Source organism: Scyliorhinus canicula, unplaced genomic scaffold (genome assembly GCF_902713615.1).
Source record: "Scyliorhinus canicula unplaced genomic scaffold, sScyCan1.1, whole genome shotgun sequence".
In the NCBI taxonomy this organism is placed as follows: domain Eukaryota; kingdom Metazoa; phylum Chordata; class Chondrichthyes; order Carcharhiniformes; family Scyliorhinidae; genus Scyliorhinus; species Scyliorhinus canicula.
Window position 1 is genome coordinate 483,625 of NW_024055728.1, and position 15,714 is coordinate 499,338.

At 43.3% G+C, this 15,714-nt stretch overlaps 1 protein-coding gene across 1 annotated transcript in view; it reads right to left on the reverse strand.

The window, feature by feature from the left end:
- The window catches only part of LOC119960725 (deleted in malignant brain tumors 1 protein-like), a 50,266-nt gene that overhangs the window by 16,912 nt on the left and 17,640 nt on the right, over positions 1–15,714 (reverse strand). Inside the window, exon 2 of the mRNA XM_038788342.1 lies at positions 1,179–1,271. Within this exon, the coding sequence (XP_038644270.1) occupies positions 1,179–1,271 (93 nt within the window). The remainder of the gene's footprint in view (positions 1–1,178; positions 1,272–15,714) is intronic.

Genomic DNA, 15,714 nt, shown 5'->3' on the forward strand with positions numbered 1-15,714 from the left:
AAGAAGCAATTCTGTAAATTACGCCCCACTCGATTATTGACCGAAAAATAAAACATTTTTTTCAGATGCTGCTGACTGTTATACGCGTTCAGTTCTTCGCGATTCGATCAACATCGTGTTTCAGCCTGTCTCTGTTTATGGAAACATTATATAACATGAAATTCTCGAAAGTGATCCAATCAATTGTGTGGGTTTAGTGAACTTAATCTCTCCAGTACTTAATAAAATTCCTCGAGTAGTGAACACTGTAAGAAGTCTTACAACATCACGTTAATGTCCAACAGCTTTGTTTCAAACGCGAGTTCAGGTCCTGGGGAAGGAGAAGTGCACCGAAAGCTGTTGTTCGAAACAAACCTGTTGGGATTTAACCTGGTGTTGTAAGAGTTCTAACTGTGCTCACCTCAGTCCAACGCCTGGCATCGCCAAATCGAGTAGTGAACAACAGTTAACTGTTTCATATTTCTGAAGTAATTGACTGAAGCCTACATATTTCGTGATTTGTGTATCTGAGCCATTAGAACATGCTGCGCATTTCTATCTGTCCTTGCGAAAGGGCTCATACATTGTCTGCTTGAAACGTTGCATTCCCTCTGATGAGTTATCTTCGTTTCGGATATTGGAGCGGAATCCTGATATTTTGTTAACCACTGAGGATGACATGTGCAATCTAAGGATGACATGTACAATGTGGGGATGGTATGTACAATCTGAAGATGACATGTACAATGTGAGGATGACATGTACAATCTGAAGATGACATGTACAATGTGAGGATGACATGTACAGTCTGAAGATGGCATGTGAAGTACTAAATTGTTGTGAATTGCAGGATCCAGATATCCTGGAGGTTGTGAAGTTATCATGAACCTGCTGTGCTTGTCCTGCTAGCCGATATAAGTCGCGATATTCGAAGTGTTCACTTGGCAAAGCACTGTAACTGAATTTGGCCGACCTGTTAATGACGAACATTATCCGAATATATCGCTGTTTCTTATTTATTAAAACATTACTAATCTGGTACTGCGGACAGCATTTTATTAGTCATGTATCTGGTTATGCTCGAGAGATTTTGGTGAACCAGGTGTTGAAGTGCTCGTCATTCAGATTCTGACGAGCTTCATGAGCTTTCATTTGGTCATCGATGAGGAATACGAGACAGTGGGATGGGGCTACTGTACCTGGGCTTGGATCCCAGACATCAGGGATAATACTTGAGGAACCCAGGGTCAAATCCCACAATGATATATGATGCCATTTGATTCCCATTAAATCTGGAATTAAATGTCAGATAATGACATTATTATAAAAGTCATCTGATTCACTAAATATCCCTCAGGAAATTTGCCACACTCACCTCGTCTGCATGACTCCGGATCCACAATAATTAAATTAACTCTTAAATCCTATCTAAAATGCACTAGCGAAACAATCAGGTAAAGAGGTAATTATTTATGCACAATTAACGCACAATAAATTCTGGCCCGGCCAACGATACCCAAATCCCATGAATAAATAGAACAATCCCACAACATGGAGGCTTCAGATAGACTGAGTATATAGAATTTGATACTGGCTGCATCTGCGTGATTTTGTGACGTTAGTTCGGATATTGGGTTTTGTCAAATACCGGCCGCAATACAATCCCTGGGGAGAACATTTTCTGATCACAATTTCCTCGTCATTGTGAGTCTCTTTAATCTTTTTGTTATCAATTTAGATTACCCAATTATTTTCCCAATTAAGGGGCAATTTAGCATGGCCAATCCACCTACCCTGCACATCTTTTGGGTTGTGGGGGCGAAACCCACGCGCACACGGGGAGAATGTGCCAACTCCACATGGACCGTGACCCAGGGCCGGGATTTGAACCCGGGTCCTCAGCTCCGTAGGCAGCAACGCTAACCACTGTGCCACTGTGCCACCGTGCTTCCCTGAGTATTTTTAATCTGAGTTGGCCTTATGCTTAATGTGTATACTGCCTTGATATTAATCGCAAATAAGTTCATTTTTTCCCTTGCATTTGCGTGGGTTTCCTCCGGGTTCTCCAGTTTCCTCCCATTGTCCGAACATGTGCAGCTACGGTGTCTCCGTGTTTACGGGGAAGTGGGTCGAGGTGGGTGCTCTTTAATAGGCTCAGTGCACTTTCGATGGGCCTCCAGCCCTCCTTCAGCACTGTCAGAACTTCATGATTAACTTTCAGAACGCAAACTGAGCCTCGTTAAGGTTGTTATTGTTGACTGCCAACTGGAATAATGTCAATATTACATTGCAACAAACTGTGAGGATCGGGGGTATAACGGTGAACAATAATTTATCGGATAGGATCTTCTCTACTTTTGATAAACGAGATACATCTCTCGTATTTTCCACATTGTCAGTTAAAAGCCAAAATCGCAGCTATACTGGGACAGGAGGATCAGTGGTTCAGTGATTCCGGCGCTCAGTTCTTCACTAATGTGTCCCTATTTATTCTCGAGTCCAGGTCCTTAACAACGTCAGTTCACAGAGCATGCTGTCCTATGGAGTGAATCGCCGGAAGTCAGCATATTACAAATAACATCTTCTCACCTATTGCCCTTTGATAAATAATGATTATTCCAAACTATTCCCTGTCAAATCAATTAATTTCAAACTTAAATTAAATCTGTTCAATTAAATATGGGAGAAGCTGGTATCCAATACCCTTTTGCCATTAACAAAGAAACTACCTCACTTCCATCCTTCACTGCAGAGTGTGTAAAACTGTTGCTTCACAGCTCCATGGTCCCAGGTTCGACTCACGGCTTGGGTCACTGTTTGTGCGGAGTCCGCACGTTCTCCCCGTGTCTGCGTGGGTTTCCTGCAGGTGCTCCGCTTCCCTCCAAATGTCCGTGCGCCTCCAGGATAAAAGTTAGCCTAATTGCGGAAGTACAGAGTGGCCATTGAGGCCTCAATAAATCCCGTTGGCCTGTAGAAAGTTTCTAAGTGGTGGCGAGTTAATTTACAGACATGTTTTAATGTGAGTAAACGGGAGGGCCAGATAGAAAAATGTCCTATGGGCATATTCACGGGAAATTGTGGCTGCTGAATCGGGAATTAAAAAATGAAAATTCATCGCAACAGCTGAGGATTAGTGAATCCAATTCCAACAATTTCAATGCCAATTAAACGGTTTTTTTCACAAGAAATTTGGGCCATTTATTAATAACATTCGTCATATATTGTGAACCAGGGGATGTGCGGATAAGGACCGATATAAGACAATTGGCAACATAATCTAATAGGACTGGAAGAGACACGTATTAATGACCCCAATAGTTTGGTCGTTGGATACATTCGCTGAGGGTCTGGTCCGGGCTTTTCATGGGCAGTGCGGGCAGAAACGTGCAAAACTGCAGAGCAAGAAACTAGATTCGAGCTTGCTAAATTTTACTTGCAGCGAGAGAGTTTCGAATTGACGGTTTGATTGACTAATACGCTCGTTTAAACAGTGCTGTCGAAACAATGAACACAGGCGCTCAGTCGAGCTGAAAATAAATATCCTCTGTTGATTGCTATATTGAAGAATTCAGGGCTGGATTAAGATGGCAACATTTCTAGTGGCGCAACTTAATTAATGCGGCTTTCGGTGAAGTCCAAATGGAATGTTCTTTCTGTTTTGGAAATGTGCCGAGTTACAGATTGCGACTGAACCCATTGGAAGGCATTTGTCAATTCTATGTGATAGTATCACACCCGGTGGCAGTGGAAACAGACTATATTCCAGGTGAAGGAACCTTAGAACAGTACAGCACAGAACAGGCCCTTCGGCCCTCAATGTTGTGCCGACCCATGATCATCCTACTCAAACCCACGTCCCTCAATGTTGTGCCGACCCATTATCATCCTACTCAAACCCACATATCCACCCTACAACCCGTAACCCAACAACCCCCCCTTAACCTTACTTTTATTAGGACACTACGGGCAATTTAGCATGGCCAATCCACCTAACCCGCACATCTTTGGCACCCGGAGGAATCCCACGCACACAGGGGGAGGACGTGCAGACTCCACACAGACAGTGACCCAGCCGGGAATCGAACCTGGGACCCTGGAGCTGTGAAGCATTTATGCTAACCACCATGCTACCCTGCTGCCCTTGTACCTCTGCTAGGCCAGTTCTTCACAACGTTCAGGACTGACATGACGAACGAAGAGAGAAGCAAAGACCATTATGGATTGCAAGATATTTCCAGATTTTTAGCTTAGTTTGTAACCTGAACAAGTACAAAATGAAGGGGCAATTTGAATGTCAATTTCATTTTCACTGATTTGTGTGGTTGGAAATCGTTGTTCCTCTGGGCGCCAGCCAATGTTTGCCTGCATCTGATTCCTCACAATATGCTTTTAAGTAATGCCACTTATTTGCGTTCTTCAGGAAGGAATATATGTTTCTTATTTGAAATGTAATGAAATGAAAATCGCTTATTGTCACGAATATCATTCTGTGAAAAGCCCTGTGAAGCGCCACATTCCGGCGCCTGTCCGGGGAGGCTGGTACGGGAATCGAACCGTGCTGCTGGCCTGCAGGTCTCCATTAAAAGCCAGGGATTTAGCCTGGTGAGCTAAACCAGCCCCTTCTTACTTGCCAAGTTACCTGAAATGGCTAAATGAAGCTGTGCGGGAGGATAGGATGTATTTGTGTTTTGGAAGAGAGCAGTGAAGAATTAATTGTACCATCAAAATGAATGATGTGTATGCTGAAGAAATATACAGTAAAACTATTGGTGGAACGATTAGAGGGACGTACGCATCTGGACCTCAATATCTGTGACATAAATCCCGGAAAGAGTTAACATGCACCGGCATTTCGATCGAGCGACATGGAGATGTGAATTGGTCTTAAATTGAAAATGTATTATTCAGAGTGTTAAGTACATCAATGGTCAAATGGCAGCCATGTGTTTGTTAAATGTTTTAATGTTTCTTACGGTAGCTTTCACTGGAAAGCGGACGGGAAGCGGACAATTGATAATTTGTTTTAAAAAAAAGAAAATGCGAGTTTCTGTATTCAATGCAAATGCTAACGCAAACAAATGCCACATAACGTGACAATAAAGTGCATTACCTGACGGGCGGTCTTGGCTGTTCCCAGGTTCATCTGAAATGAGATGCCAAAAATTAGAGTTGGCTGAGGTCAGAAATTATTGAAAATTTCACGCAGTATTGTCACACATGCAGGAAAATGTAAAAGGGCAACTTCCACCAAACTGTGGAATGAATTGCCGAGAGGGATTTGTGATCTACTTTGCATTACAGGTCATATAGTTTAGACTGTGTTTTTAAAAAATTCCATTGGACAATGCGCCTTAAGCACTTGAGCCCGGGTCAAACCAAGAAGGGATAATTTATTAAAATGATGCAAACTCAAAGAAATTGAATAGTGAATTCCGAGGCCAGGAGAAAGCCAAGTCGATGTAAGGCAGAGTTCTATACAGTGTTGCATAGAACCAACTAGGGCGGGCACATGGTTTCCCCGTTCACAGAGGGAAATAGAAATAATTACTTTTCCTGTCTCACTCTCCTCGAGTCTCAAATTCCAATAGATACTGAAAAATCTGAATGAAATTTACATTGAATAGTTTGTTCCAAACCATTAATTAGAATAGAACATAGAACATAGAACAGTACAGCACAGAACAGGCCCTTCGGCCCTCAATGTTGTGCCGAGCCATGATCACCCTACTCAAACCCACCTATCCACCCTATACCCGTAACCTAACAACCCCCCCACTTAACCTTACTTTTATTAGGACACTACGGGCAATTTAGCATGGCCAATCCACCTAACCCGCACATCTTTGGACTGTGGGAGGAAACCGGAGCACCCGGAGGAAACCCACGCACACAGGGGGAGGACGTGCAGACTCCACACAGACTGGGACCCTGGAGCTGTGAAGCATTTATGCTAACCACCATGCTACCCTGCTGCCCTAAAATGTTAGTAATTCAGCTTAACCTCTCTCATCCGGTCTCAGCAATGAAAGGAAAGCAGCACACAGTAATATAAGAAACAATTTTAAACTGACGGTACAATGATGGGAGAAATTTGTCACAGGCTGTGGCTGGGACACGAATTCTAGAATGAGAGAAAACGTCACGAATGGTTCATTTCGTCGAAGAGGGGTGACTTAAAAAGAATAAAACGCATTCAATGCAGAACTAAAACGGGAATCGTGACCGAAAATAAATTGAAGTGCGTTATCAATAAGAATAATTATTCCACATTCAGTTTTCATTTCCAGTATTCAATTGTGATTCTAAATACGCTCATCTACTGCTTTGCAATGCATTTTCTTTGCTGAAACATGCATCACTTCTTCTTCACGAGACGTGTAATCAAACTGGAGAGAAATATCTGAGATTAAAGTGTTCCTGTTTCCCTGTTTGAGCTGAGATCTACAAAACTGATTGGAAAAGCAGGGACCCCACAATTAAAGTGGGTCAAATGGAGGTGAAACCAACAATCCGAACTTGTTGCGACAATAGCGTGAACAGTATTTTTTAAAGTCAAAATGCATCATTACCCGTTAACACACTATGTTTAAAGGTTGCAGCTATTAGGCAATAGCCAAGGTAAATTGAATATTCTGAAGTGTTGGATAAAATACTCTGACCGCTAACTGTTTTTTTATACAAAGGGGTCGGTGATTTGTTGTTCAGCGCGACCAGATTAGATTCCTGGTGCGTCTCAGCATAGGTCACACCCGCACAACCCAAAGATATGCTGGATAGCTGGATTGACCATGCAAAATTGTCCCATAATTTGAAAAGAAAGAATTGGGCCGTTTAAATAAAGATGAAATTTTCCCGGTGTGTTGTGACCAGCTTTGCGGGAGTTCAGAGATACAAGGCAAATGACTTGCAAGACAACGGACCGGCGATTGACTCTCCACGGTTTCGAAGAATCATGTTGTTGTGCAGCGTTTATTCTCGTGTTTCCTGGAGATAGTAAACTCGGAGTGAATTGGTATCTGCCAAAGTTAGCAAGGGAGTGGACATCGATAATGTTACTTAATGGATTTGGAAGGCGGAGGATATATTACTTGGATAATTAAATAGCAATAATTTGGCAGTGTTTAAGGTTAAAGGGATAAATGAAATAACTAGGACAAATCAAGATGATGAGTTCAGTGAATAGATGGATACCTAGTGGAATTATGTTTTACCTATTAGAGGAGTGTGGCTGAAAGAGAGATGGGACTGTCAGCTCAAATGTGTTCATTACAAGTTTGCAGAACAGATATAGAGGGGATTGAACAAAGATGAACGTTAGCAATATCGGTCCAGGAAGCATTTTCTGCAGTGACCAGGGTTGTTATGTTTGAAACCGTCAATTGAAGACAGAATGATTGGACTAGGTAACAGAAAGGGTGATCAAAATATTGAGATTACACTACAAACCCCCAAATATGTAGAAGATTATAGAATAACTGAAAATATAGAACCATAGAATTTCCAGTGCAGAAGGAGCCATTCGGTCTGTCGACTCTGCACCAGCCCTTTGAAAGTGCACCCTACTGAGACCCACGTCTCAACCATATCCCCAAACCCAGTAATCCGACCTCACCTATTTTGGACACAAAGGCGTAATTTAGTATGTCCAATCTACCTAACCTGGAAGTAATTACACTGTGGGAGGAAATAGGAGCAGCCGGAGGAAACCCACGCAGACATGATGCAGCAAAGTAACAGATGGTTTGTAAAAAGTAACATTTTGGTAAAGGTGGAAATTTTAACTACCGGGGCATGAGCTGTGACAGTGGAACTCTGAACTGAACTGGTGTTCTGAATTTTTTCACGATAGACTTTCAGGCCGCCTAATCAGTGTCCAACAAAATGAAATTTCAGAACGTTCTGGACATTGGTCAAGGAAATGAAGTGGAACAGGGAGAAGAGGAAGCAGTGGCAAAATACCAGTTGGCAATTATCACCATTTAGTTTGTTTTGACCAAAAGGTTTCTGATGTGAAAGTATGTAACATTTGCTCAAGTTGTCAGTTCTTGTAAGCAGAATACTACTGAACTGAAAATCCATTGAACAAAAGTCGGGTAGCAGCTTCTTAAAGACAAAGCAGTGCTACATAATCTCGAGACATGCAAAGGGCAGATTGCCTAACCGATAGACCATTGATGTCAATCGTCTTACAAGGCGAAATAAGGCAGATACGGAGAGCTTATGTCCATTAGAGTGCACTCAAGGCTAAGAAAAGCAAGACGACTATAGCACGTGCAGCAGTGAATCAAAAATAAAATTAGTAAAACAACGTGATAACATGAAAAAAATGTTGACAAGCAAGCTTCAATAGAACACAACTATGGTTCACAATACCTTATGGAAAAAGGATAATTAAGGAAATAATAAGGCATTCAACTAGCAAGCGGGTGACTAGTGTGCGAAATTAAGGATGTGGGTCTCATTGTAATCTCTGCCGCCTTCCTCGCAGTGTGGAATAATGGGGAGGCAGTGGCGTAGTGGAACACTGAAATAATTTGCCAGGGACCCAGCATAATGAGCTGGGGAACAATGTTCAATCTCACCACTGTAGATGGTGAAATTTAATTTAAATAAAACTCTGGATATAAAAGTCTAACGATGACCATGAAATCACAAAAAACGCCTGGTACATTGCTGTACTTTAGAGAAGGAAAGCTGCTGCCCTTACCTTGCCTGGCCTACATATAACTCCAGACTAATAATAATATAGTTGACTCTTAACTGCCCTCCTCAAAGGACTCTGAGTTTCACATAGTGGCGCATCGGGGAAGGTGCAATTTTCTTGCAGGCGGTCACACCCGTAAATTAAGTCTTTCAAAATGGTTAGCAGTCAGGGACTGGACGGAGCAATGAGGCACGTGGACAAAAAAAATCGATTATTGTCACAAGAATCCCGAATTCAGGAATGTTCCTTGTCAAACAGGTATGAAGTAATTGTTCTTTGTCCAGATGAGGAAAAGGGCTTTGGGGAGGATCAGCGAGCTGACAACTGCACAGTGCTACACGTGTGGGCAGCAAAAAGACATGTGGAAGTTGATGGAGATACGTTAATATAGGGATTATTAACATCATTTGGAAACAGGATCGGGAGTCTGTATGGTACGTTGCCTGTCCAGTCACCTGGTGAGGGACATCTCTAACGGGCTTGAGAGGAGGAGAATCCAGTTATTGTGTTCCAGATTGGGACAAACAACGTAGGCGAGATAGGAAAGGTGACCTGTTCCGGGGATTTCAGGCACTTGGAACTAAATTCAAGAACGTGTCCTCAAGGGCTATAATCTCAGGATTACTACCCAAGCCACTCGCGAATTAGCATAGGAATCAGAAAATTAGGGAAGGGAATAAGTAGCTGAAGGACTGGTGCGGGAATGATTGGTTCCTTTTCATGGGACAGTGATATCGGTATAGGAACAGGTGAGTTCTGTACCGTTGGTACGGTCATCGCCTGAACTGATCGGCGACCAGTGACCAAGTGAAAATGATAAATAGGGTGGTCACAAAGACTTTAAACTCGCAACCGGTTGCGGGGGTGGGGTGGGGGGGGGGGGGGGGGGGGAGGGGTTTGGGGCTGAATCTCCGGGAAGGATAATATCTAATGAGAAGCAAAGCGGCAGCTTAGAATGTGGGGGGAGGATTCAACTACAGGGGAACTGATGAAAAAAGTTAAAGGGAAGAATAATTCAGGCGATGTTATTAATGGAGGTGCTACGATTCAAAGAGAAGGTAAACAAACCTAGCATTAGAGCACCTCATCTGAATGTTAGTAGCATTCTAAACAAGGTGAAGTTGTTGATGGCACACATCATTGCGAACGAGTGTGATTTAGTTACAGAGTCATGGTTGCAGTGTGGTCACGACTGACAGTTAAATATCCAGTGGTATCAGACAATTCGGAAGAACAGTCAGGAAGTTAAGGTGTAGCTCTGATATTTAAAGATGACATCAGGGCCGTACTGCGAGTTGATATTGGTTCTATGGAGAAAATGGTTGAATCCATTTGGGAGGAAATTAGAAATAGTAAGGAGAACAGGTCGCTGATTGGCGTAGTTTATTGACCACCAAATAATATTAGGGCAGTTGTCATGGAGGATTTTAAACTAAATGTCGATTGGACAAGCCAGGTTGTTCAAGGCAGCCCTGAGGAGGAGCTAATGGATGTATGTGCAACATTTTACACGAACGGTATGTAATGGGACCTACGAGGGAGCAAGCTAATCTCTATCTAGTCCTGTGTAGTGAGACAGGAATACATAATGCTCTAAAAGCAAAGTACTGCGGATGTTGGAATCAGAAACGAAAGAGAAAATGCTGGAAAATCTCAGAAGGTCTGGTGTGATCTGTAGGTAGAGAAAAGCGCGAACGATTCGAATCCAATGACTCTTTGTCAAAGCATTTGACTCTTTGTCAAATACATAATGATCTCGTAGTTAGGGATTCTTTGGGAAGAAACAATCGTAGTATGGTTCAATTTAATACACAGATGAAAGGTGAGAAGTTAAAATCAAATCCAGTGTCTTGCACTTAAACAAAGGAGACTACAGTTGGTAATAGGTTGACGGGTTATGGAGGATGGGCAGGAGAATGGAATTGAAACTAGCATTGGATCAGCCATGATCACATTGAGGGCGATTTGGCTCGCGTGGCTAAATTTCCTATTCCTGCTCCGAGGTGATGTTTTTTAGGGAGGAGATGATCTGGCTGATTTCGCAATCCAGCTCCAGGACTGTAAATTCGTAGGTAGCAGACGAGGAACATATCAGCCATGATAGAATGGCGGAGCAGACTCGATGGGCCGAACAGCCTGATTCTGATCGTATATCTTATGAACTTGTGAACTTATGAACAATTGGATGAGGGCGTGGTTTTCGAAGGTAGACTGGGAGTAAAGACGTTATGGTGGGACAATGGAGGAACAGCGGAAGGCTTTCAATGCGGTTTTTCACAGTGCTCAGAAAACGTATATACCACTGAAAAGGACGGACTACGGGAAAAGGGCTAATCAGCCATGGATATCTAAGAAAATAAAGGAGGGTATCAACTTGAAAGAAAAGGCAGATAAAGTGACAAAGATAAGTTGGAAACTAGAGGATTGGGAAATATTTAACTATCAAAAGAAAGCCACGAAGAAAAGCGATAAAAAAATGTACAACATATTACGAGAGCAAACTAGGTCAAAATATTGAAGAAAAAAAACAGGTGCAAAATGTTTCTAAAAATGTATAAAATGAAAAAGAGTGGTTGAGTCCTTTGGAGATTGAGGAGATTTAATAATGGGAAAACTGAAAATGTCTGAAACATTGAACAGGTATTCAATGTCGGTCTTCACAGTGGAAGATACAAATCACTTGCCAATAATTGACGGCAAATATGTTATGGCAGGTGAGGGTGTAATAAAGATCATTATCATTAAGGAGGTAGTGTTTGGCAAGCTAATGGCGCTACACGGTGACAAAGATCGCAGATCACACTACGATTACTGGTAAAATATGCAAAATACACTGAAAACTGCAGAGGGATATGAATAGTTTAAATGAGTGTTCAAATGTCTGGCAGATAGAATAAAATGTTGGGAAATATGAGGAAATTATTTTTTGTCGGAATAACAGTAAAATGGACTATTACATAGAACATAGAACGATACAGCGCAGTACAGTTCTTTCGGCCCTCGATGTTGCACCGACATGGAAAAAATCTAAAGGCCATCTAACCTACACTATGCCCTTATCATCCATATGCTTATCCAATAGATTTTTAAATGCCCTCAATGTTGGCGTGTTCACTACTGTTGCAGGTAGGGCATTCCACGGCCTCACCACTCTTTGCGTAAAAAACCCACCTCTGACCTCTGTCCTATATCTATTACCCCTCAATTTCAGGCTATGTCCCCTCGTGCTAGCCACCTCCATCCGCGGGAGAAGGCTCTCGCTGTCCACCCTATCTAACCCTCTGATCATTTTTTATGCCTCTATTAAGTCACCTCTTAACTTTCTTCTCTCTAACGAAAACAACCTAAAGTCCATCAGCCTTTCCTCATAAGATTTTCCCTCCATACCAGGCAACATCCTGGTAAATCTCCTCTGCACCCGTTCCAAAGCTTCCACGTCCTTCCTATAATGAAGCGACCAGAACTGTACGCAATACTCCAAATGCGGCCGTACTAGAGTTTTGTACAACTGCAACATGACCTCATGGCTCCGGAACTCAATCCCTCTACCAATAAAGGCCAACACACCATAGGCCTTCTTCACAACCCTATCAACCTGGGTGGCAACTTTCAGGGATCTATGTACATGGACACCGAGATCCCTCTGCTCATCCACACTACCAAGAATTTTACCATTAGCCAAATATTCCGCATTTCTGTTTTTCTTTCCATAGTGAATCACCTCACACTTCTCCACATTAAACTCCATTTGCCACCTCTCAGCCCAGCTCTGCAGCTTATCTATGTCCCTCTGTAACCTGCAACATCCTTCCGCACTGTCTACAACTCCACCGACTTTAGTGTCGTCTGCAAATTTGCTCACCCATCCTTCTGCGCCCTCCTCTAGGTCATTTATAAAAATGACAAACAGCAACGGTCCCAGAACAGATCCTTGTGGTACGCCACTCGTAACTGAACTCCATTCTGAACTTTTCCCATCAACTACCACTCTGTCTTCTTTCAACTAGCCAATTTGTGATCCACATCTCTAAATCACACTCAATCCCCAGCCTCCGTATTTTCTGCAATAGCCGGCCGTGGGGAACCTTATCAAACGCTTTACTGAAATCCATATTCACCACATCAACTGCTCTACCCTCGTCTACCTGTTCAGTCATCTTCTCAAAGAACTCGATAAGGTTTGTGAGGCATGACCTACCCTTCACAAAACCATGCTGACTGTCCCTAATCATATTATTCCTATCTAGATGATTATAAATCGTATCTTTTATAATCCTCTCCAAGACTTTACCCACCACAGACGTTCGGCTCACCGGCCTATAGTTACTGGGGTTATCTCTACTCCCCTTCTTGAACAAAGGGACCACATTTGCTATCCTCCAGTCCTCTGGCACTATTCCTGTAGCCAATGATGACCTAAAAATCAAAGCCAAAGGCTCAGAAATCTCTTCCCTGGCTTCCCAGATAATCCTAGGATAAATCCCATCCGGCCCCGGGGACTTATCTATTTTCACCTTGTCCAGAATTGCCAACACTTCTTCCCTACGCACCTCAATGCCATCTATTCTAATCATGCTGTGGAGAAGGAAGAAGAAGTGTTGGCAATTCACCTGAAGAAGGAGCCGTGCTCCGAAAGCTCGTGTTTGAAACAAACCTGTTGGACTTTAACCTGGTGTTGTAAGACTTCTTACTGTAATCTATTCTAATAGCCTGGGTCTCAGCATTCTCCTCCACAATATTATCTTTTTCTTGAGTGAATTCTGACGAAAAGTATTCATTTAGTATCTCGCTTATCTCCTCAGCCTCCACACACAACTTCCCACCACTGTCCTTGACTGGCCCTACTCTTACCCTAGTCATTCTTTTATTCCTGACATACCTATAGAAAGCTTTTGGGTTTCCCTTGATCCTACCTGCCAAAGACTTCTCATGTCCCCTCCTTGCTCGTCTCAGCTCTCTCTTTCGATCCTTCCTCGCTTCCTTGTAACTATCAAGCGCCCCAACTGAAACTTCATGCCTCATCTTCACATAGGCCTCCTTCTTCCTCTTAACAAGAGATTCCACTTCTTTGGTAAACCACGGTTCCCTCGCTCGACCCCTTCCTCTCTGCCTGACTGGTACGTACTTATCAAGAACATGCAATAGCTGTTCCTTGAACAAGCTCCACATATCCAGTGTGCCCAACCCTTGCAGCCTACTTCTCCAACCAACACATCCTAAGTCATGTCTAATGGCATCATAATTGCCCTTCCCCCAGCTATAACTCTTGCCCTGCGGGGTATACTTATCCCTTTCCATCACTAACGTAAAGGTCACCGAATTGTGGTCACTGTTTCCAAAGTGCTCACCTACCTCCAGATCTAACACCTGGCCTGGTTCATTACCCAAAACCAAATCCAATGTGGCCTCGCCTCTTGTTGGCCTGTCAACATATTGTGTCAGGAAACCCTCCTGCACACATTGTACAAAGAATGACCCATCTAATGTACTCGAACTATATCTTTTCCAGTCAATATTTGGAAAGTTAAAGTCTCCCATAACAACTACCCTGTTACTTTCGCTCTTTTCCAGAATCATCTTCGCCATCCTTTCCTCTACATCCCTAGAACTATTAGGTGGCCTATAGAAAACTCCCAACAGGGTGACCTCTCCTTTCCTGTTTCTAACCTCAGCCCATACTACCTCAGAAGAAGAGTCCCCATCTAGCATCCTTTCCGCCACCGTAATACTGTCCTTGACTAGCAGCGCCACACCTCTCCCTCTTTTGCCCCCTTCTCTGAGCTTACTAAAACACCTAAACCCCGGAACCTGCAACAACCATTCCTGTCCCTGCTCTATCCATGTCTCTGAAATGGCCACAACATCGAAGTCCCAGGTACCAACCCATGCTGCCAGTTCCCCTACCTTATTTCGTATACTCCTGGCATTGAAGTAGACACACTTCAAACCACCTACCTGAACACTGGCACCCTCCTGCGAAGTCAAATCTGTGCTCCTGACCTCTATACTCTCAATCTCCCGTACCCCAAAACTACAATCCAGGTTCCCATGCCCCTGCTGAATTAATTTAAACCCCCCCCAAAGAGCACTAACAATCTCCCCCCCCCCAGGATATTGGTGCCCCTCAGGTTCAGATGTAGACCATCCTGTCTATAGAGGTCCCACCTTCCCCAGAAAGAGCCCCAGTTATCCAGAAATCTGAATCCCTCCCGCCTGCACCATCCCTGTAGCCACGTGTTTAATCGCTCTATCTCCCTATTCCTCATCTCACTATCACTTGGCACTATTTCAATGAGAAAAAATGCAGCATGGTGTTTTACAGAGGGATCTCGATTTCCTTGTGCATGAAACGCAAAATGTTGGTTTGCAGGAAAAGTAGGCATTTAAAAAGGCAAATGGAATGTTGTCCTTCATTGATACAAGGATAGTTTAAAACAGGGAGGTTATGTTGCAGTTGAAAAGGGTGCTGGTCAGGCCACCCCTGGAGAGTTTTGTACAGCTTTGGTCTCCTACTTGACAAAGGATGTACGAGACTAGAAGGGGTGCAAGGGTCATACACTAGGTTCATTACCGAGTTGAGAGGATTGGCTTACGAGGCGAAACTGAGTAGACTGGGACTATATTCATTGGAATTTAGATGAAGGAGATCTGATGGAAACATATAAAATTACGAAGGTAATTGTTAAGACATAAGCTGGGAGGTCTGTCCAATGGCGGGTGAAACTAAACCGAGGGGGCATAGCCTTTAAATTAGGGAGGGGGGGGCATGTTTAGGACTGAGTTGAGGAGGCACCTTTTCACCCAAAGGGTTGTATATCTGTGCAATTCCCTGCCGAGTGAAGCAGTTGGGGCGACCTCTTCGTACGGTTTTAAGGACCAGATAGGTAGATGTTGAAATAGTAAAGGAATTGCGGTTACGGTGAGCGGGCGGTGAAGTGGAGCTGACTGGACAAAAAGTTATGGTCTGATTGATTGGCGGAGCAGAGTCGGCGGTCCAGATGGCCTATTCCTGCTCTTATTTCATCTGTTCT